Genomic DNA, 23288 nt, shown 5'->3' on the forward strand with positions numbered 1-23288 from the left:
GACCGAGTAGTTGAACCTGTGGGCTTGGGACCATAGTCGCAGGGGACATCAAGCTCAATTGGCATAACATACTATACAAAACATTGTTCCACCTCCTAATTTGGCGAGTAGCGACTGGGATCTTAAAAGCTAGCAAGCTGCCATCTAGATGCAATGACGGGTCTCTCCTCATCCAGAGCAAAGAAGAATGAAGGAAACCAATTCATGGAAACAATTAGTCCTAGTGACTGGTACACCATCCGATCTGCAGCCTATACGACTATGAGACCAGAAGAATTAGATGGTGCCCGGCTACTACTGTCATCCACTTGGAAGGGGATCTATGTAGGAGATCCTTGATAGTGAGGGAGAACAATGTGGAACAAAACTCAAAATCATTTGGAGGCAAAAAAAGGTGGGGGACCAGGTTTGCTGGTGGAAACACTGAGACTTTGGCCCCTAACTTCACGTCTGGAATTGAACCCACACCTTGGTTTCCAGCCAAAGAAAAGACAGCATTATGAGTTGAACATTTACCTCAAGTAGACACTCTCATTGGAGAGAACAATCATGGGAGAAAGAAGGGCTGTTTATGCACAGGGAGACAGCTCAGGGGGCAGGAGTACATGGAGGGATGGACACAGGGAAGAGGTAACTATGGGGAGGAAGTGGGAGTGGAGCTGTTTTATTGTGGTAAACTGTGGTCAATGTCATGAGATAAAGTGTATGTGAACTGCTGTATGGAAAGTGAATTTGCTCTGTAAATCTTCACCCAAATCACAATCAATCAATCAATCAATCAATCAATGTCATGCCAGGTTAGATTGTGCATTTGAGAAAGGTATCGAAATTCCTTAATGTTGGTGGTGGGGTTGTGAGAAAAGGAACCCAGACGTTTCTCAATCTGGGATAAGTAGGTGAGGGAAAAGGGAACATGGACATGGACGACACCCTCAAAGCCAGTTACTTCACACAGGGGGCAGAGAAGGGTTTGTTGAGACTGGGTGTGACTGCTTACTGGGGAAGATAGGGAAGGTTTAAGGGACGTGGAGTCTGGGGATATTGGAGGAGGTGTTGAAGTGGGTGGTGGAGAGGGTGCAATGGGGTTAACTGGAGGTGGAAATGAAGGTGTATATCCTAAATAAGGGGGTGGTCTATGAGGTGGGGACAAAAGAGATTCACGTGGATTAGAAAAAGAGGAAGTTGGTTCAGGGGAATTGAGAGGAGTTAAAAAGTTTTTAGAGGGAGTTCAGACAGCAGTTTGGGAACTAGGAGAATTTGAGTGGTATTGTAAGTAGAGCAGAGAGGGAGAGAGAGAGAGAGAGAGAGAGAGAGAGAGAGAGAGAGAGAGAGAGAGAGAGAGAGAGAGAGAGAGAGAGAGAGAGCGAGCGAGAGAGAGAGAGAATGAGAGAGAGAAAGAGAGACAGGAGCACAGATGAAAGCAAGCTTGGACGTAGGGAACCTCCCAGGCCATTTGCCTGTGCAGTGGCAGAAATTATCACGATCAGTGAGGATATTAAAATTGTAAGTTCTTTGCTCAGGCCACTGAGAATTATTATCTAGTGGGTATTGGGGCCAAGCAGTAGTACAATAGGAAGTTAGGTGTTTCGAATATAAGTCCTGACCCAGCCCCAGTGTGCCAAGATTGAGTAAAAGACACCCCAGAGGAGTAGTAGTGTCTGGTTTAGAATTCTGGTTACCCATGATCCCTTAAGGGGATGGTGGGAAGGTTCTGTTAAAGGACCAGCATCTTAGTCACTTTGCCAGAACATTGGTAATGGAGACCGGAAGAATACAAGGGACATCTCCGCTAGTATTCCTTGGTCTGGAACTGCTATGCCATGGAAAGATAGGGAGTCCAAGGCATCCCCAGGATGTCTCTGTCTTTGGAATGGGAGTCTCTGACATGGGGCCCATGATTTTCGGAATGGAATGGACAGAGACTTTGGAAATGGAACCAGGACCTGGGATCAGGGTGGTGTTGGATGGTGGCAGGTGGAAGTTCCTGGTCCACAGAAAGAAGGAGGAAAGCGGGGTGGGGGGGCACCGCAGTTTGTCTCAGCAGAGATTAGTTGAGCTGCACTCCCTTCCTGGGTTTCGGCACCAAATGTAAGGTTGCGGGGAAGAAGAGAGGAGGCACAAAGAGTGGGATAAAGAAGAGTTTTATTCTGCGCTCCTGGGCGAGGTTCACGGGTCCCTGAGAGGGGGCCAGAGAAGTCGTGCTGCCCTGACCGGAGGGAGAAGTTTATATAGTTGCGTTTTCTCCCTCCCCAGAGGACCTGAGTGGAAGCAGAAGGAATAAGGCAGGAACCAATCAGGTGGAAGCACCTCATTAGCATAATATGGGGAAATAGTTGGGGACTTTCTATAGCCGTTAAGGGAGGGGGGAAGGCCTGTGCTGGTTTCAGGAACAAAGGGCTATCTGCATCCGGGTTCAACATGGGCTGCGGTTAGGTTATTTCCTGATTGGCCAGTTTGTAATTTCTTCTTGCATGGTTGGTCAGTTTGTAATTTCTTCTTGCTCAATCCTTTACCCACATGACTTGCCGTGTTCCCACCTGACATTTATAACTTTTAATATTTAGGCAAGTGATATGAAGGCCTCTATTGTATTCTTGCCCTAGACTTGCAAATATGAGGGGAAGGTTGAGTGATATGCTTTAATTTTATATTCTCAATCTTTGAGTGTTCCGTATCTCTTACTAATAATTTGTCACATCTTTCATATAAGTAAATGAAATTAATGACAGAAAAGAAACCAAACAAATGAAGAATAAGTGACTAAAGAAATCTATATTTTCTTTTTTATGTTCTGTGGGCTTTGGAATATGGTTATCTTTCTTCTGGAAGCTGTTTCCCCATGGCAACAATGATTAAAGTTGATACTATGTGTAGAGCCCTCTTATAAACACTTTATATGCATTAACTAATCTAATCATAGCAATGACATAGGTAAGTCCTACAGGAATGGTGTTAGCTGTGGATTGGACTGCTGTGATCTTTAGGGTTATTAGTAGTTGATTTTTGGAAGTAGATCACCAGGCCTTTCTTTCTACTTTGTGGTATAATATCATAGCGAGACATAAGCCTCCACTGACAGACTGGTGGTGGCTACACATGAGGTACATTGGCCAGGAATAGAACCTAGGCGTGCTGCATGTTGTCGTTGATGTTAGGTGATGCCTACTGGGTTCTGATTTACAGCAGCCAGAAATAAAACAGAATGAAACACTGCCTAGTCATGCACCATTCTCACAACAATTGTTGTTGTTTGAGCCTATTGTTGCAGCCACTGTGTCAATCCATCGTGTTAAGGATATTCCCCTTTTTTTTGCTGATCCTCTACTTTACTAAGCGTGATGTCCTTTTCTAGGAACTTATCCCTCCTGATAACATGTCCAAAGTATGTGAGACAAAATCTCACCATCCTCCCTTCCAAGGGGCATTCTGGCTGTACTTCTTCCAAACAGACTTGTTTGTTCTTCTGGAAGTCCATGGTGTATTCAATATTCTTCACCAGAACCATAATATGAAGGCATCAATTCTTCTTCAGTCTTCCTTATTCATTCATTGTCCATCTTTTGCATGCATATGAACAACAAAATGCAACGCACTGCTTTCAAGTCATATCTGATTCATAGCGACCCTTCCTTGGGTTTCCCAGGTGGTATCACTATGGAAGTAGATTGCCCAACCTTCCTTCCAAGGAGTGTCTGGTAGGTTTGAACCGCCAGCCTTCTGGTTAGCAGTCATGTGCCTTAGGCACTACGCTACCAGAGCTCCAGCACATTTATTATTTTAGTTTTATTTCTTTTGTGGCGCTTTGTTTTGTTTTTTAGTGCCGGCAGGAAAACAAGCATAGGCAGGAAAACAAGCATAGCCAGTAAATCCTGGGAAGAAAGGTGAGGAGGCCGGAACGAGGCACAGAATTCATCTTATAAAATTAATACAGTTTGAGGACAAAGAGAAAAATGAAAAAGTGGCCACTCCACATTGTCTACCCAGGGGGATCAGGAACTGGTTTAAGACTGAAGACCATCAAGACAGGATTACCTTGAAAGGAGTGCCCCCATCCTCGCCCTGGGACAGGGGTGTGATCTTTGCTCCGTGACCTGTGAAGCAGACACCAGGTTCAATCGCCCAAGGCCGAGGGCTCGGTCCCGCTCCGCCCCGCTTCGCCCCGCCCATCATGGCGTCTCCGTCCCTCTGCGCCTAGGCCTCCGTCCCTCTGCGTCTAGGCCTCCGACCCCGCCCATCCACGATGCACCGCTCCGCCCCCCGTACGTATCCCATCCAGCTCCTGAAAGTCCCGGCCCTCCGCTCCGCCCCCTACACTACCGCTGGGCCCTGGGTTTACCCGCGGTGCATGGTGGGGCCGTCGCCTTGGACAACCCGGGTTCAGTCGCGGTCGGTAGGCCACACAGAGTGAGCGCGGCGGCAGTAGCTGCAGCATGCGCCGGACTTCCGCGTCGTCCGCGCCCCTCCCAAGCCCCGACTACTACGAGAGGCTGGGTATCCTCCAGCATGGGCTGCGGGACAGGTATGGCCAATCCGGGTGGCGAACAACCTCCTTAGGTGCTGAGAGTGTTCTGGGTGCCCTCTCCCCTGTTCCTTCCCACTCGCCCCAGCCGTGGTGCCCCTGCTTCTGAGTCTGCCTGAGATGCATTGGAGAGAGGTAAGAGTCACCGCCCCACCCCCCCGTCTCCCTTATCAGCAACCATTGAATCCCTCCTCCCCCTTAAGGATGCGGCTGTGTCACTGAATTTGCTCAGAAGTAAGAGCTGAAGTTCTCCTGCCTGTCACTCTCAATCAAACCTTGTGAATATTTCTAGTTCCCTTCTACACGCCCCCTTCCCCAGTCTCTTCAAATTGTCATCCCACCTGACAGCTGCACTGCATCAATGATGACATCCAGGAATGCAGGTGGGAGTGTGTGTGTGTGTTTGCACAAACATATGCCCTATTTAAATGCAGGAAGGATTTCAGGAGAGTGAGAAGATAGGGCTGGGGATGAAATTTCCAGTGGAAAAAGTCCAGCATCCAGAGAATTCATGATACCTTTGATTATGACATGAAAAATAAAAAAAATCATTGAAAACAGCTAGATCTAAGAATACATAAAGAAGAAAATTATAAAGTAATTTACTCTAAAGAACCACTTAAAAAATAAGTTGTTGGAACTCTTATTTAGGTGCCAAATTAATTGGAGTTGGAAATCTCATTAGTTGGCAAAGAAAGAAATAGATTTTTAGGTCTTTTGATAAACAGAACACTAGCGTAACTTGACTGCTAACCAGAAGGCTGGTGCCCACCAGCCACTCCTGGGAAGGAAGGTTGGGCAGTCTACTTTCATAGTGATGTTGTTGTTATTATGTGCCGTGGAGTAGGCCCCGACTCATAGCGACCCCTCCTTGGGTTGCCGGCCCCGTATCACTATGGAAGTAGATTGCCCAACCTTCCTTTGGAGGAGTGGTTGGTGGGTTGGAATCGCCAGCCTTCTGTTTAGCAGTCAAGTGCCTTAGGCACTATGCTACCAGAGCTCCTGCCTCAGAAACCCAAGGAGGGGTCACTATGGGTCGAATACGACTCCACACCAATGGTTGTGGATTTTTTTTTTTTTGCGGTTTTAATGGGTGTTAAAAGTTACAGAAGAATTATTCTGGTGGACAGTAGAACTATATGTGTGACATTTCTAAAATGTTGATAATTGCCTGTAAGGTAAAGGCATACGTAAGTGGTTCTGAAAAGGAATTATATTTATCTTTAAAAAAAACACAAAAACCCACCAAACCAAACTCACTGCTGTGGAGTTGGATCTGACTCGGTGACCCCTCCTTGGGTTTCCCAGGCGGTATCACTACAGAAGTAGATTGCCCCATCTTCCTTCTGAGGAGTGGCTGGTGGGTTTGAACTGACAGCTTCTGGTTAGCAGCCAAATGCCTTAGTCACTATGCTATCAGAGCTTCCAATATGCTAGATTAATATTTGTTAAATATTAATAGAGCATCTACAATAGGCCTCCTTAATCATTTTTTACTCCTTAGTCCTTTTTGACATGCTGTTTTCTCTCTGATATATTACCATGCCCTCTCCATGGCCTCTTCATCTCCTAATTGTAAAAAAATCATTCCTTCAGGCTTCCCTGCCCCAGGTGTTGATCACTCCCATTCCTTAACTGATGCAGCCTCAGTATTCTTGTACTCTTGCTTATGTGACCACTTAAGTGACTTGCTGTCTGCCTACATTGGGAATCCCAGGAGGATAGAAACCATATCTACCTGGATCTTTAGCTCTGAATAGACTACGTGAGGGAGGTGGTGCTTGATAAATGTTTGTTGAATGAGTGGAAGAAATCCCAAAGCCAGCTAGTGTCTAGGACTTATGACAGTCCCACAAGCAGTATATGAGTGTCCCAGTCTCTCCATATCCTTGCCAGCATTTGTTAATTTCTGTCTTGTTGAACTTTGCTACTAGTGCTGGGGCAAGATGGTATCTTATGGTATCTCATGGCATCTCTCATCGGATCTTGAGCATTTCTTCATATGTCTGTTGGCTGCCTGAATACCCTTTTTGGTGAAGTGTCTATTCATGTCTTCTGCCCCTTTTTTAATTGGATTATTTATCTTTTTGTTGTTGAGGTGTTAAGTTTTCTATAAATTCTAGAGGTAAGTCCCTTGTCAGATATGTCATTGCCGAATATTTTTTTCCCAATCTGTAGCTTCTTTTTTTTGACTCTTTTGGAGAACATTCTCGTCCCCATTTAATGGATTTCAGCTGTTTGTCAAAGATCAGCTGACCGTAGGTCGATGGATCTATTTCTGGGTTCTCAATTCTATTCCCCTGGTCTACGTGTCTGTCATTATACCAATACCAGACAGTTTTGACTATTGTGGCTGTATGGTAGGTTTTGAGATCAAGTGAAGTTCATTCTTACAGTTATTTAAAACCATTCCTTTAACAGGCCCATTAACCAGCACTAGTTGTTTCCAATGCCAGTGTTGATTCAGGGAATGATACCTTAATAGTCCAGAAATAATTGATACTGAGTTATTAGTTGAGTAAAACTGAAGATCATGGAGAATTGTGGTATTGAGATAAAAATAAAATGATGAGTTACTTAGAAAACTAAGCTATGTAGTTTGGGGACACCTATACCCCCTACTCACCAGCCCTGTGTAAAACTTCAAAAAGTCTAGGTGAGGTGACTGAAACCATGACACATGGTTAAGTATCCCAGGTCAAAGATTCTGAAATAAAGATTTATTATGTAGGGATTTCAAGGTGATCCTCCCAGTAAGCTTTTCTCTGGCTTTTTATTGGGATAAATACCTGATTTTAAGTCTTAAATTTAAAACAGATGTGAAGGACTTAGCTCACATAATGGATTTGAGGCTGATACTTTGTGGTGGCTTAACAGAGCCTATTGGGGTTTAGCCTCCAAAGGACTTTTTCTGGGACTATAGTGTCTTCTTGTTCAGCAATTTTACCCCACCTCCTGCCCTCTTGGTTTTGGCTTTTGCTGCCTACTTTGCTGACCAGTTGGTTGTCTTGTCTAGGTTGGGTATAGACCAAAACAGGCTTTCTCCTCTAGTTTACTTGCTAGCCCTCACCGAACTTTGCAGGCTGTTAAGTCATTACTGGTAGTACCTTCAGAGAAATGGCAATGACAAATAATGGCAACATTCTAGAGTTATAAAAAGAAATTCCCCCAGATTAACAATAATACTGCTAGGGAACCCTGTCTTTTTTTTCATTTTTTTTTTTTTTTTTTAAATTGTGATTTGGGTGAAGATTTACAGAGCAAATTCACTTTCCATACAGCAGTTCACGTATACTTTGTCTCATGTCATTGACCACAGTTTACCACAATGCAACAGCTCCCCTCCCACTTCCTCCCCATTGTTACCTCTTCCCAGTGTCCATCCCTCCATATACTCCTGCCCCCTGAGCTGTCTCCCTGTGGGTAAGCAGCCCTTTTTTCTCCCATGATTGTTCTTTCCAAAGAGTGTATCTACTTGAGGTAAATGTTTAACTCATATGCATGTCTTTTGTTTGGCTGGAAACCACAGGTGTGGGTTCAATTCCAGACCTGAAGGGCAGCTAGGGGCCATAGTCTCAGTGGTTCCGCCAAGCTCTATTGGACCAGCAAACCTGGTCCCGACCTTTTTTTTTTTTCTTTCTCCAAATGATTTTGAATTTTGTTCCACATTGTTCTCCCTCTCTATCAAGGATCTCCTACACAGATCCCATTCCAAGTGGATGACAGTGGTAGCCAGGCACCATCTAGTTCTTCTGGTCTCATAGTTATATAGGCTGCAGATCGGATGGTATACCAGTCACTAGGACTAATTGTTTCCATGAATTTTGGTTTTCTTCATTCTTATTTGCTCTGGACGAGGAGAGACCCATTGTTGCATCTAGATGGCAGCTTGCTAGCTTTTAAGATCCCAGTTGCTACTCACCAAAGTAGGAGGTGGAACAATGTTTTGTATAGTATGTTATGCCAATTGAGCTTGATGTCCCCTGCGACTATGGTCCCATGCCCGCAGGTTCAACTACTTGGTCCCTCTGGGTAGCTGGCTGTGACCAAGCAGTGACCACAACCTTGCCCCTTGTCTCTACTATACACCTGGGAATTCTGATCATTCACATAAACTTATAGGACCATTGTCTGCCAACCCTATATATGTTCTTGGATACACTCCCCATTTCATAGACATATCTCATCGTTTAGCCTGTCCACCCATCTATCCATCCATATACCCATGTTTGTCTTTACTGACAATGCAGTACTGTATGTGCAAAAGGGTTCATATTTGTTGTCTGTACCTCCCATGTACCTCTCTATGCCTTTCTCATCCTCAATGCTGCCATATTGGTCACTCCCGGTTGGTACATTGCCCTTCTCTTCACCCAAATCAATACTTATCTCTATCTATCTAACAGCGTTCCCTTCCCTCCCCTCCCACTCCTGGTAACCAACAAAGGAAATTTCCTTCTATAGATAAACCTTTCCTTAACTTTACAATAACGGACTAATACAATATTTGTTAGGGAATCCTGTCTTGATTAAATGTGAGACCAGATCAGCTTTTCAGAGGTATCTTCTTGGCTTAGTCACCAGACTGCCAAGGCTTGTCTGGTTGCAAATACAGCAAGCCACTGATCTTTAATCCAAGGCAGGTTTGCTGGAGCATTGCCTTCAGACTTTTAGGAATCCTCATCATTCAAATGTCACTGTGTTCAAGAAGTCTGGGGATGCTATTTTTTTTACCTTTAAACATATATTTTATATTTATTTTGTTTATTGTGTGTCCTCTACCTCTTCCCCCCAGTGTCAACTGCCTGAGGGCAGGGTCCTTGGCTTACTTGTTCAAGGCACTAGTCTTCAGGCCTCAAACTGTGCCTGGCTGATCATAGGCTGAAATATTTTCTGAATGAATGAATAAGCTTGTTTCCCAGCCTACTATATTTCTTTGTTTACTTTTAGAGTCTTGTCCTTTTTGCCTCCCATCAATGTCTATTTTCTTCCTAGATTTTCATGGTGACTGTCAGGTATTTGAGAGGAACTCTGGTGGTGAAGTGGTATCATACAGCTGCTAGCCAAAAGGTTAACAGTTTAAACCCACCAGCTGCTCCATGGGAGAAAGATGAGGCAGTCTGTTTCCATGAAGATTTATAGCCTTGGAAATCCTGTGGGGTGGTTCTGCTCTGTCATATAGCATAGTTATGATTCAGAATCAACTCCATGGCAGTGGGTTTGGTTTTGGTCACTTATTTCTGTGCTTTGAATTTCAAACACCACTGGTATTTTCTGCTTCTTAGAGATACTGCAGAAGCACTCTCACAAAGCTTGAGTTTGAAAGTACATCATGTTCTAAATTTGACTGCCTATAACTTGTGGGTATAATTATATATAAAATTTTTCTTTCTGTATTCAGTGAAAAGAAGAGATTGGACCTGGAAAGGAAACTTTGTGAATACAGTCAGTCTGAAGCATTCAGGTAAGAAATGACAGTGATGACAGTTTTTAAAACAGTTTGCATATGCCAACCAATAAAATCTGGTCTTGTGTTAGGCACCCTCAACTGAGTTCTGACTCATAGCTTGTACAACAGAGTGAAACACTGTCTGGTCTTATGGCATTCTTGCAGTCCTTGCTGTATTCAAGCCCACTGTTGTAGTCACTGTGTCAGTCTGTCTTGTTGAGGGTCTTCCTCTTTTTTCTCTACTTTTTCCTTTTTTTTCTACTCTACCAAATATGATGTCTTTCTCCAGAGATTGGTCCCATCTGACAACCTGCCCAAAGTATGTGAGAAGTTTCACCATGCTCACTTGTAAGGCGCATTCTGACTGTACTTCTCCCAAAACATTTGTTCTTCCTTCTGGCAGTCCATGGTATGTATATTTAAAATTTTTTGCCAGTACCATAGTTCAAATGCTTCTTTGGCCTTTCTTATTCATTATGCTGGTTTCGTATACATATACAGCAATTGAAAATACCATGCTTGGGTTAGGTACACCTTAGTCCTGAAGGTGACACCTTTGCTTTTAAAACTTCAAAGAGGTCTTTGGCAACAGATTTTCCCAGTGCAATACATTATTTGATTTTTTATCTGCTGCTTCTGTGGACATTCATTGTGGATCCAAGTAAAATGGAATCCTTGATAAATTAAACATTTTCTCTTTTCATCATGATATTACTTATTGGTCTAATTGTGAGGATTTTTGTTTTCTTTTCTTTATGTTGAGGTGTAATCCATATTGAAGGCTGTACTTTTTGATTATCATCAGTAGGTGGTTCAAGTCCTTTTCACTTTCATCATGCAAGGCTATGTCAACTACATGCCACAGGTCATTAATAATTCTCCCTCCAATCCTGAATCCTGCTGCTGCATTCTTCTTCATATAGTCCAGCTGCTCAGATTATTTGCTTAGCATACAGATTGAATATGTTTGATGAATATATATATAGCATCAGCACACCTTTCCTGATTTTAAACCATGCACGGTCCTTGTTTTGTTCAAACAACTGCTTCTTGGTCTATGCACTGGTTCCACATGAGCACAATTAAGTGTTCTGGAATTCCCATTCTTTGTAGTGCCGTCCATAGTTTCTTATGATTCACAAAGTCAAATGCCTTTGTGTTGTCAACACAACAAGGTAAACATCTTTCTGGTATTTTTTGCTTTCATCCAGCTCTGTCTGACATCAGCAATGATATTCCTTCTTCCATGTCCTCTTCTGAATCTGGCTTGAATTTCTGGCAGCTCCCTGTTTATGTGATGCTGTAACCAGTTTTGCGTTATCTTCAATGTAATTTTACTTGTGTGGGATATTAATGCTATTGTTTGATAATTTCCACATTCTTTTGGATCACCTTTCTTTGGAATGAACATACTTATGGGTGTCTTCCATTCAGTTGCGACATAGCTTTCTTCCAAGTTTCTTGGCATAAATGATTGAGCACTTCCAGCATTGCATCCATTTGTTGAAACGTCTTAGTGGGTATTCTGCCAATTCCTGGAGACTTGGTTTTTCACCAGTTCCTTCAGTGCAGCTTGGACTTCTTCCTTTGTTACTATTGGTTCTTGGCATATGCTACTTCCTGTAATAGTTGAACATAAACCATTTATTTTTGGTATGATGACTCTGTGTATTCTTTCCATCCTCTTTTGATGCTTCCTGCATTATTTAGTTTTTTGCCCATAGTATTCTTCATTATTGGAACTTGAGGCTTGAATTTTTCCTTCATTTCTTTTAGCTTGAGAAACGCTGAGAATGATCTTCCCTTTTGGTTTGCTAACTCCAGGTCTTTGCACTTTTCATTGTAATATTTTATCTTCTCTAGACACCCTTTGAAATCTTCTGTTTAGTTCTTTTACTTCATTTCTTCCATTTGCTTTAGCTAGTTTATATTCAAGAGCAAGTTTCAGAGTCTTTTCTGACATTCATTTTGGTCCTTTTTTTTTTTTTTTTCCTTTTCTGAATTTTTAGTAACTTTTTGCTTTCTTCATATATCATATCCTAGATGACAACTCATCTGGTCTTTGGTCATTAGTATTCAATGCATAAATTCTGTTCTTGAAATGGTCTCTGAATTCAAGGTGATACTTTGGTTCTTGTGGACTTTTACTTTTCCACAGCTTCAGCTTGAATTTATTTGTTATTGTTATATGCTGTGGAGTCAGCTGCGACTCATAGAGACCCCTCCCTTGGTTTCTGAGGCAATATCACTATAGAAGTAGATTGCCCGACCTTCAGCTTGAATTTACATAGGAGCAGTTGATCGTCTATTTTGTAGTTTGCCCCTGGCCTTGTTCCAACTGATGATATTGAGCTTTTCCCTCATCTCTTTCCACAGATGTTATTATTGTTGTTATGTGCCATTGAGTTGGACCTGACTTATAGCGACCCCTCCTTTGGTTTCCGAGGCAGTATCACTACGGAGGTAGATTGCCCCATCTTCCTTCCGAGGAGTGGCTGGTGGGTTTGAACCGCCAGCCTTCTGGTTAGCAGTCAAGTGCCTTAGGCACTATATTACCAGAGCTCCCTCCACAGATGTAGTCGATTTAATTCCTGTGTATTCCATCCTGTGAGGTCCACGTGTATAGTTGGCTGTTTGTGTTGCAAAATGTATTTCCAATGAATAAATTGTTAGTCTTGCAAAATTCTGTCATACAATCTCTGGCATTTCTATCACCAAGGGCTTTTTTTCCAACTACCAATGTTTCTTTTTTGTTTCCAACTTTTGCATTCCAATCTCCAGTAATTATTAGTGCATCTTGATTGCATGTTTGATTAATTTCAGACTGCAGAAGTTGATAAAAATCTTCAATTTCTTCATCTTTGGCATTAGTAGTTGGTGTGTAAATTTGAATAATAGTCATATTAACTTGCCTTCCTTGTAGGTGTTGGATATTATCCTATTACTGACAGTGTTATACCTCAGGATAGATCTTGAAATGTTCATTTGATGATGAATATTTAAACCTATGTTAAAAGGAGATTAGGTAGCACAAGTTGTTGCAATCTTCTGCTAACCTAACGATTGGCAATTTGAACCCACCTAGCAGCTACATGGAATAAAGACCTGGTGAACTGCTTTCATAAAGATTATAGCCAAGCAAACCTCATAAAAATTCTACTCTGTAACATATGGGTCCCCATGAATTAGAATCAACTTGATGGTAATGGGTTAATTTTATTTATAAATACCATATTTATAACATAAATAAATAAATTTTATTATTCTGTTATTTCTGGTGTACAATAATTTGATAAAAAATTCTGCAATTTAATATAATCACTATCAAATGTAAGAATAAATTTTGTTAAAATTAATAAAAAATGACCAAATACAAGGTGAAAATTATTTATTTTCATTATTTAGCATTTCTGTTATTTTAGAGCTCTATTTGGCTTAAATACCTTAAGAATAAGATGCATTGAGATCTTTTTTATCTTTTTAGTCACAATGTAAATACATTGAGCTTATATAATGTTAATGGTCTTTGAATGAACTACTATAGGCAGAATTTCCTGGTGTGGTAGTTAAGGTTGTGTGTCAATTCGGCTGGGCCTGGTTGAGTGGGTGGGCAGCTGGTGGTAGTTATGCCCCATGATGAGAGTGGCAGTCAGCTCTATGGTGGGATCTACCACAAGCAGCTGAGTAGCTGTTTTAGAGATGTGATCTGCTTCCCGTATATGAGCAGCAGCTTTGGGAATGGTCTCTAGCTTATGGCACCCTTGAACCCTGCAAGTAGCTGAGTCGTTGTTCAGCCTACCATGCTCTGGTAATCTTGGGACTTTCAGTAGACTTGCATCAGTGGCCTGCTGTGTGGTTTGGTAACATTGGGACTGTGCCTTTTTACTTGTCAACCTTGGGCTTGTCAGCCTCAGCAGCCAGCAGCTGACTGAGTGAAGAAAAGCCTCCAGCTTCAGTGGGCCAGAGCAGGAGGCAGAGCTGAAACCCAAGGTTGAGGGGCTTTCCCCCAGCCCCTAGAGCCTGGCACTTTGAATTAGGACTTAAAGCCTCCAAAGTGTGAGAGAATAAACTCCTATCCTAAGGGCATCCCATGTGTGGTATATTCTTGTCAGAGAAGCAGTAGGTAACCAGAACACCTGGTGTCTTACTTGTTCATATATGAGAATGACTGTTAAAATGACCATGAGCAGTGAATAACTACATGTTATCCTCTTTAGGCCACTTCTGAGTTAAGAGCAGACCTTCAATATTTTTAATCCTATTTTATATCAGTGTGGACTTTATTCTTAAGCCAAATATATGGTGTTATCTTCAAGTTCATGGCCATGATAGCATTGAGTTTATGATTTATCCATGTCCCAATAAGACTGAGAAATAAAAACATCTCACTCAGAAGAGAGAGAGGTCAAGAATATTTTTAAACCAAATAAGCCATCAGGTCTATTTATTTTTCCATCCTCAAAATTATCCTTTGATTTTAAAATATAGTGTACTTCCAAAGTTACCAGTCAAGGTAGACCATCATACATCATTAGCAGCTGTAGAAGAGACAAGTACCACTGAGGGAATGATGGATGCAATGGTCTCAAGAGTGGGTCCAAGTCTGAGGGGATCCATGCAGCCCATGGCTAGAGGGGCAGAAGATATGGGGTAGACTTTTCATGCAGCTTATTATTGGGTGTTATAGTGGAGAGGAGGTGTAAGAAGAGAATGGGAACCTTCAGCCCCTACTTCCAAGCTGTTGGTTTGCTGAGTTTGTTTTACTATCAGCCTCTTGTTTTCTGTAAGACAGAGAATGTGACTTGCTAAAATATGCTTTCTTAGACTGCGCATAGGATAAAATTTATGTGACCTAACATGGCTGACTCAGCCTGGTCCCCCACACTTCCAAAAAGGCAGAGTCTGAGACAAGGTCTTGTATGCAGGTAGTAGGTGTTTTTTTTTTTTTTTTTTAATAGGAAGTAGTCACAGAAAATAAGAAAGGAGGGCTGGGGAGAATGAAATAGGAGCCAGTTACTGCTGAGACCTTCAGGGGAGCCCTGTAGACTGCCCCTTTGCTCCTCAGAAGTGTCCCAAAGAGAAGGAAGAGGGGGTTATTTACATCCTGATTCTGAATCCCCTTGGTCATGGTGGCCCCAGGAGGTTAAATCCTTCTCACAGCAAAGCTGTCCATGCTGCAAACTAAGAAAAGTAGCCCTGGGAAAGCAAGATAATAGGTGCATCTGAGCGAGGCACTCTCAGGTTACTCTGAATGCAGCAGTGGCTGGTAGGAGAAAAATGTATGCCAGGAGGACATTAGGAGGATATAGGAGGTGCCCAGTATTGTACAGTGGCTACCATACCCTCCATTGTCTGCTCCCTGTTTATTTTTCATCCTTCATCACCTTCTCTTTCCAGACTGCTCCTAAAATTCTACACTGGCAGAAATTCCAGGTTCTTAAGCATGGTATTTCTTAGAGTAGTATACTGTAGTGGTTAAGCTCGTGCACTCTGTTGACAAGTACCTATAACTTATGAAAATAATTATCTGAGCTTCACCAACTCTTAGCTATATGGTCATGGGTCAGTTACTTCAACTTTCTATGCCTCTGCTTCATCTGTAAATTGGGGATAAAAGTGTCTGATTCAAAGTAAAATTCAGTACTTCATTACTATATTCATCAACTTCATTGTTGTTATTCTTATTTATTGCCTTTGGGCTTTCCAACGTGCATTCCCCCTGCCTGGAATGCTTTCCCTCATTTTTTCATTCTTGTTCTCCTTAATTTTGTGTTAACTATTTACCCATCCGTCTGGTCTCAGCAGAAAAGTTACTTCCACTGGGAAGGCCTCTTTGACCCCTCTTGATCAGGTTGCCTGGTACATAAGAGTCTCTAATATTTCCCTCAGAGCATTAATGACTCTTCATGATACTTATTTGTTTCTTCTGTTGACTCTTGCTGAGTTCCTGTCATGTTTGGAGCACTGAAAATAAGAATGATCAGATGAGTGATTTACTTATGTGGTCAGCTTTGAAGGCTAATAAGAGGACAGGAATGAAACTCCATTTCGATGGCGGATGCATGGTTGCTATTGTACCTACTGTTGTTGGAACAGCTTTTCCAGGTGCTTGAATGTGACAGTACATTAGGTTCTAAATCCTTTATTGTACCTCAAGTAAAAGATGGTAGGCACAAACAGCAGTAAAAGCAATGTTAAGTTTATTTTGTTCAGAAGGGAAAATGGGGACCACCAACCAAGTTCAAAACACAAAACTATTAGCACAATAAAGAATGTCTTGAAAATTACTGGGTTGGGGCAGAGGTTTAAAGTCTATTGTGATTGATTTGGGACAGCTCTACACTTTTGTAGATCTGTATTTTGAAGGTAGATATTTTTGTGGTTTCTAACTTATTTTTGCTTGATAGAGAATGTTGAATAATATGTTGAGCCAACAATAGAAATGCTACATTACCAAGTGCTCTCTTAAAATTCAGATGATTATGAAGAAGAAAGAGCTAGAATAAGCAGTGTGGTTCTAGAGAAGAGTGCACTATACAATGTGAGCTATTCAGTATGTCTTTTGATATTATACTTTGGATGCACATGGCCAAAGGTTGTTTCACAGTTTGAGTAGAATTTTAGTCCATCTGTTGCATGATAGAATTTTGGAAAACAAATGACTTATTCATTGCAGATATCTTTTTGCAACAACATAAATGGCTGCTATACACATGGACCTTGCTAGATGGAATACACAAGAATCAGATTGACTACTTCTATGGAAAGAGGTGATGGAGAAGCTCAAAATATTTGGTCAAAACAAAGCCAGGAGCTGACTGGAACAGACCATCAATTGTCTATATGCTAGTTCAAGTTGAAGCTAAAGAAAATTAAAACAAGTCCACGAGAGCCGAAATAGGACCTTGCTTACATCCCACCTGAATTTAGAGACCATCTGAAGAATAAATTTGATGCATTGAACAACAGTAACCAGTGACCAGACAAACTATGGGATGACATCAAGAACATCATCCATGAAGAAAGCGAAAGGTCATTGAAAAGACAAGAAAGGAAGAAAAAACCAAAATGGATGTTAGAAGAGACTCTGAAACTTGCTCTTACATACAGAGTAGCTAAAGCAAAAGGAAGAAATGATGAAATAAGAGAGCTGTATAACTCTAGCACTTTTGTAAATCTTTTGTTCAAGGAATGCTCCTTGAACAAAAGATTTCAAAGGGCAGCTCAAGAAGACAAAGAAAGGATTATAATGAAATGTGCAAAGACCTGGAGTTAGAAAACCAAAAGGGAAGAACATGCTCAGCATTTCTCAAGCTGAAAGAAATGAAGAAAAAATGTAAGCCTCAAGTTGCAGTATTGAAGGATTCTATGGGCAAAATATTGACTGCTGTAGGAAGCATCAAAAGAAGATGGAAGGATTATACAGAGTCATTGTACCAAAAGAATTGGTCGACATGAAGCCATTTCAAGATGTAGCATATGATCAAGAACTGATGGTATTGAAGGAAGAAGTCAAAGCTGCACTGAAGGAATTGTTGAAAAACAAGGCTCCAGGAATTGACAGACTATCCATTGAGATGTTTCAACAAATGCATGCAGCACTGGAGATGCATACCTGTTTATGCTAAGTTTTGGAAGACAGCTGCCTGGCCAACTGACAGTAAGAGATTGCTATTTGTGCCCATTCCAAAGAAAAGTGATCCAACAGAATGTGGAAATTATTGAAAAATATCATTAATATCATATGCAAATCAAATTTTGCTGAAGGTAATTAAAAAACAGTTGCAGTAGTATAATGACAGGGAACTTCCAGAAATTCAGGTTGGATTCAGAAGAGCATGAATAACGAGGGATATCATTGCTGATGTTAGATGAATCTTGGCTGAAAGCAGAGAATACCAGAAAGATGTTTACTTGTGTATTATTGACTATCTAAAGGCATTTAACTGTGTGGATCATAAAAAATTGTGGATCACATTGCAAAGAGTGGGGATTCCAGAACACTTAATTGTGCTCGTAAGGAACTACTACATAGACCAAGAGGTTACTGCATGGTTTAAAATCAGGAAGGGTGTGTGTCAGGGTTGTATATTTTCACCATAATTACTCAATCTGTATGCTGAACAAATAATCCAAAAAGCAGCATCAGGATTATAGAAAGAATCATTAATAACCTGTGGTATGCAGATGAGACAACCTTGTTTTCTGAAAGTGAAAATGACTTGAAGCACTTAATGAAGATGAAAGACTACAGTCTTTAGTATGGATTATATCATAACACAAAGAAAATATGAATCCTCACTGGAGCAATAAACAACATTACAATAAATGTCATGGATTTCATTTTACTTGGATCCACAATCAACACCCATGGAAACAGCAGTAAGGAAATCAGACATCATATTTCACTGGAAAAATCTGCTGCAAAAGACCTCTTTGAAGTGTTAAGAAGCAAAGATGTCACTTTGAAGACTAAGGTGCGCCTAACCCAAGCCATGGTATTTTCATTCCCCTCAAGCATGTGAAAGCTGGACAGTGAATAAGGAGGAACGAAGAAGAGTTGATACCTTTGAATTATGGTGTTGGTGAAAAATACGGAAAATACCATGAACTTCCAGAAGAAAGAACAAATCTGTCCTGGAAGAAGTACAACTGGAATGCTCCTTGAAAGTGAGAATGGCCAGACTTCATTTCACCTACTCTGGTCATGTTGTTAGGAGGGACCAGTCCCTGCAGAAGGATATCATGCTTGGTGAAGTACAAGGTCAGTGAAAAAGGGGAAGACCCTACAAGATGGATTGACACAGTCACTGCAACAGTGGGCTCAAGTATAGCAAGGATTGTGAGGCTGCCACAGGTCATTCTGTTGTACATACAGTTGCTATGAGTTGGAGCCATCTAGATAGCACCTAACATCAACACAACATTATTATAGTACATTTTAATAATACATTGTTTTAATTTTTAACAAATACTTTTTACTTCATCTAAATGAGGTTTTTCTGGTATGTTAAATTTCAAATTTTCTTAACATATACGAGTTGTAGTTTATAGTTCAAGTATGTCCGCGTGAGCAGGTTGTCTGCCCTACAAAAGAATGTTAATGAGCTATTCATCTGAACAAGGCCACATAGACCCTGCTCTTGAAATCAGATTTAATTTTGAGAAATAAATCCATGTAAACCTTTATTGTGTGAATGTTATAATGTGCTCTTACATACATTTCTTGGGAGAGTTATGCCCAGATATAGCCATATGATACTCTATTTATTTTCTCTCTCTATAAATGTGTATGTGTGTGCTTTGAAGTTCAATGTTTGGAGTAAAATATCTTAGAATACATTGTCTAAGGAACAATTTTGTTAAGGAGAATTCTTCTCAAGCTTGTCAAAGTCTAACTTCATTGTTTAATAATCTGCTTTTGTTTTTCTAGAGTTAAGCTGAAGTATGTAAAGTTAAAGAAATACCTGAAGGAAATACGTGAATCAGAAAAGGAGGCTATGACTCGAAACCAGGAATATTTAAAGCAATGTGAGCGTGTACAAGCTCATATTGGACACTTTACCACAAATACAGAGAAGCTTCAAGAACTAAAGGTGAATGTCTTGTTTTGTACTGTGCCTTTTTTGTTTTGTTACTAATATTAGAAGTAATGGGTGGGAAGTTTCAGATCGGGGCAGACACTAATGTTCATTTGTTAATACATAGGAATGACTATTCGTTTTGTCTGAATTGACATGTGGCTGAGTTTTGATCAGAAAAGTTGAAATTGCATTTTTCTAAGATTCCTACTTTAGTTGTATAATTAATAGACTATTTATAATTTATATTTATAATGTTACACTAATACTTAATACTGGTAAGATCACTAGCTAATACATGGCAAGTCTTTCCATAATTGCTGGCTGGATGATGGAATTTGAGAAGCACTAGGGTTCTCATAAGGAGCTCTGGTGGCCTAGGATAAGGGACTTAACTGCTAACTGGAAGGTCAGTGGTTCAAACTTAACCAGCTGCTCTGTGGAAGGAAGATGGGGCGATCTACTTCCTCAAAGATTACAGCTTCGGAGACCCAATGGGGGTCGCTGAGTCGGAAATGACTTGATGGCAGTGAGTTTGGTTTGGTTTTTGAGGGTTCTCACAGGAGCTCTGGTGGTGCAGTGCGTAAAGGCATTTGACTTCTAACCAGAAGGTTGGTGGTTCAAACCTACCAGCTGCTCCATGGAAGGTAGGTGGGGCAATCTATTATAAAGATTCACTGCCTTGAAAACCTGCTGGAGAGTGCTATGAGTTGGAATTGACTTGATGGCAGTGAGTTTACTTTTTGGAGGGTTCTCATAAGAGACTGCAGTTTTCCCCAGCCTTTGTTGTAAAAATTTTAAATACACAGAAAAATTAAAAGAATTCTTGTAACACTCATATACTCTCTACCTGGATGCAATAGTTGTAAATATTTTGCTATATTTGCACTCATGGGCACTCCTTTGCTCTTCTTAATCTGTGTGTTTTTCCTCAGTCATTAAAAGGATGTTATATATTGTGATACTTCACCCCTAAGTGCTTTAATGTCAATCTTCTAAGAATAAGGACAGTCTACTAATAATCATAATACTATTATCACATGTAAGAAAATTAGTAATGATACCATAATATCATTTAGTATACAGCAAAACAAAAAAAAAACAAACTCACTGCCGTCAAGTGGAATCTGACTCATAGCGACCCCTCCTTGGGTTTCCGCGGTGGTATCACTACAGAAGTATATTGCTCAGTCTTCCTTCTGAGGGGTGGTTGGTGGGTTTGAACTGCCAGCCTTCTGGTTAGCAGTCAGATACCTTAGGCACTATGCCACCAGAGCTCCTAATACATAGCAGTGATGGAAATATTTTTTACCTATGCTGTCTAATACGGTAGCCTCTAGTCATACATGGGTGTTGAGCAGTAAAAATGTAGCTTGTGACGCCAAGAACCAAATTTTTAATTTTGTTAATTAATTTAAATAGCCACCAGTGAGGTTCTATACTGTCCTACTGCAATGTCAAGTGGTATCACCTGTGTGAGGCTGAGCTGGTGATATCCAGAGCTCTCTATTCTATGGTATCATTTTCCCTTCTGTAAATTAGTGGGTAATCTATGCAGTGATAGTTTGACATCATGAGAATATCTTGTTCCTCAGTAACCTTTTATTTATTGGCTTTAGGATACATTAGTGAGCTTTGCTTGAATCAGTTATTATAGTCACTGGCACACTCATTGTCTCAAATCATTTCCAACTCATAGTGACCCCTCCTTGGGTTTCCGAGGTGGTATGGCTATGGAAGTAGATTGCCCATCCTTCCTTCCAAGGAGTGGAAGGCTTGAACCACCAGCCTTCTGGTTAGCAGTCAAATGTCTTAAGCACTGTGCTACCAGAGCTCCTGCTTTTATAGTAGAGGTTGTGAAATGACAATTTTCTAATTTTCTACATTTTTCAGTAGGTATTCTTCTATTAAAAATAGCTTCTTTCCCTGTCTCCAATCTTTTTCCCTTACCCTTTCTGTCTCTTTTAATATCAGTATAAGTTTATGAATTAGTATTTAGCCAGTATGTTATCAATTAAGGAGTTGTTTTGTTGTTGATACTGTCCAAAATTTGGCCAATGGGAGTCTCTTCATATCAGCTCCTGTGTCCTTTTGACATCATCCCATTGATTCAGTGCCTTCTTTGCTTTGGGGCACAGCAAGATATACTAGGTCTTTAACTTTCTCTGTCTCAGATATGGAATTAGCCTTTTATCCAAGGAGCTATGATTCCTTTTAGTTGGGAGAGGCATTTGGAAACCAGGATCTAGATGTGCTCAAGCAATAGCAGTGTTTTAAAAAAATACATAATTTTATTTATTTTGTTGTTGAGCATATGCACAGCAAAACATACACAAATTCAGCAGTTTTACATATACCGTTTTGTGACTTTGATTACCTTCTTCAAGTTGTGTAGCCCATTCTCACCCTCATTTTGTAAGTTGCTCCCCTCTCGTTAACATAAACTCAATGTTTTCTATCTAATCATTTGAGTTGTTGTTGTCAGTTTGATTCCATATAGATAGTTCTTAGAAGAGATCAGGGCACACAGTTTTTACTAGTTAAGCTAAACTGCTGCTTGTTTTAAGATGGCATAGGAATATTTTTGGTTTAAGGTTTAAAGATTGTCTCATGGCAATAGTTTCAGGGGTTCATCCAACCTTCATAGCTGTAGAAAGTCTGGAGTCCATGAGAATCTGAAAATTTTGTTACTTATTTTCTCCATTTTGATCATGATTCTTCACCTGGTTGGAAATAGTTCATTCATGGCTGATGGAAACAAGGGCAGTGTACCTGTTGCATAGCAGCCAAATCAGGTATATTGGTTTCAGGTGTACTTGATTTTCACCTGAGTAGGAAACAGGGAGTGGTGCCCTGCTCAAAGATGGCAGCCTATCGCATCAGTTTGAAGCATATTGGTTTCCCAATGTCTTTGAACAGGACATTGCTGTCTTTTTCCTACTTGAGTCAGAATTTAGTGCACAAGAGTTTGAGTTACCATGCAGTGCGTACATGTCTATTGTTTCTGTCAGCCATGACTAAACTGTTTCGAATTTATTCAAAGCCCTGATAGAATTTTTGATCAAAATGTTCAGTAATGGTAGCCTGGCACCATTCAGTTCTGGTCTCATGGCAAAGGAAGCAGTTGTTCATGTAGACAGTTAGCTGCACATTCCATATCCTCCTTCTATTCCTGACTCTATCTTTCTCTATTGTTTAGGCAAATAGAGACTAATTCTTCAACCTTGGATGATGGTTTGCAAGCTTTTAAGAACCTAGGCACTAAGCAAAAAACTAGAAGGTAGAACACAAACACTAAATATGTTCTTTTTTCTTTTTTTTTTTTTTACATATACTTGGTCTCATGTCATTGACAAGTTTACCACAATGCAACAGCTCCGCTGCCACTTCCTCCCTATAGTTACCTCTTCTCAGTGTCCATCTCTCCCTACACTCCTGTGCCCTCAGCTGTCTCCCTGTGCATAAGTAGCCCTTCTTTATCCCATGATTATTCTCTCAAAAGAGTGTATCTACTTCAGGTAAATGTTTAACTCATATGCCTGTCTTTTGTTTGGCTGGAAACCACAGGTGTGGGTTCAATTTCCAGACCTGAAGGGCAGCTAGGGGCCATGGTCTCAATGGTTCCACCAGGCTCTATCGGACCAGCAAACCTGGTCCCCACCTTTTTTTTTTTTTCTCCAAATGATTTTGAGTTCTGTTCCACATTGTTCTCCCTCTCTATCCAGGATCTCCTACATAG

The 23288-nt window shown here is 40.8% G+C and overlaps 1 protein-coding gene across 1 annotated transcript in view; it reads left to right on the forward strand.

The window, feature by feature from the left end:
- Nucleotides 1-4430: 4430 nt before the first annotated feature.
- KIZ (kizuna centrosomal protein) overlaps nucleotides 4431-23288 on the forward strand; it is a 415288-nt gene continuing 396430 nt past the window's right edge. Inside the window, exons 1-3 of the mRNA XM_042782893.1 lie at nucleotides 4431-4519; nucleotides 9921-9983; nucleotides 19402-19564. Of these exons, the coding sequence (XP_042638827.1) occupies nucleotides 4431-4519; nucleotides 9921-9983; nucleotides 19402-19564 (315 nt within the window). The remainder of the gene's footprint in view (nucleotides 4520-9920; nucleotides 9984-19401; nucleotides 19565-23288) is intronic.

This window comes from Orycteropus afer, unplaced genomic scaffold (assembly GCF_000298275.1).
Source record: "Orycteropus afer afer isolate SDZICR_OR568_19922 unplaced genomic scaffold, OryAfe1.0 scaffold00499, whole genome shotgun sequence".
In the NCBI taxonomy this organism is placed as follows: domain Eukaryota; kingdom Metazoa; phylum Chordata; class Mammalia; order Tubulidentata; family Orycteropodidae; genus Orycteropus; species Orycteropus afer.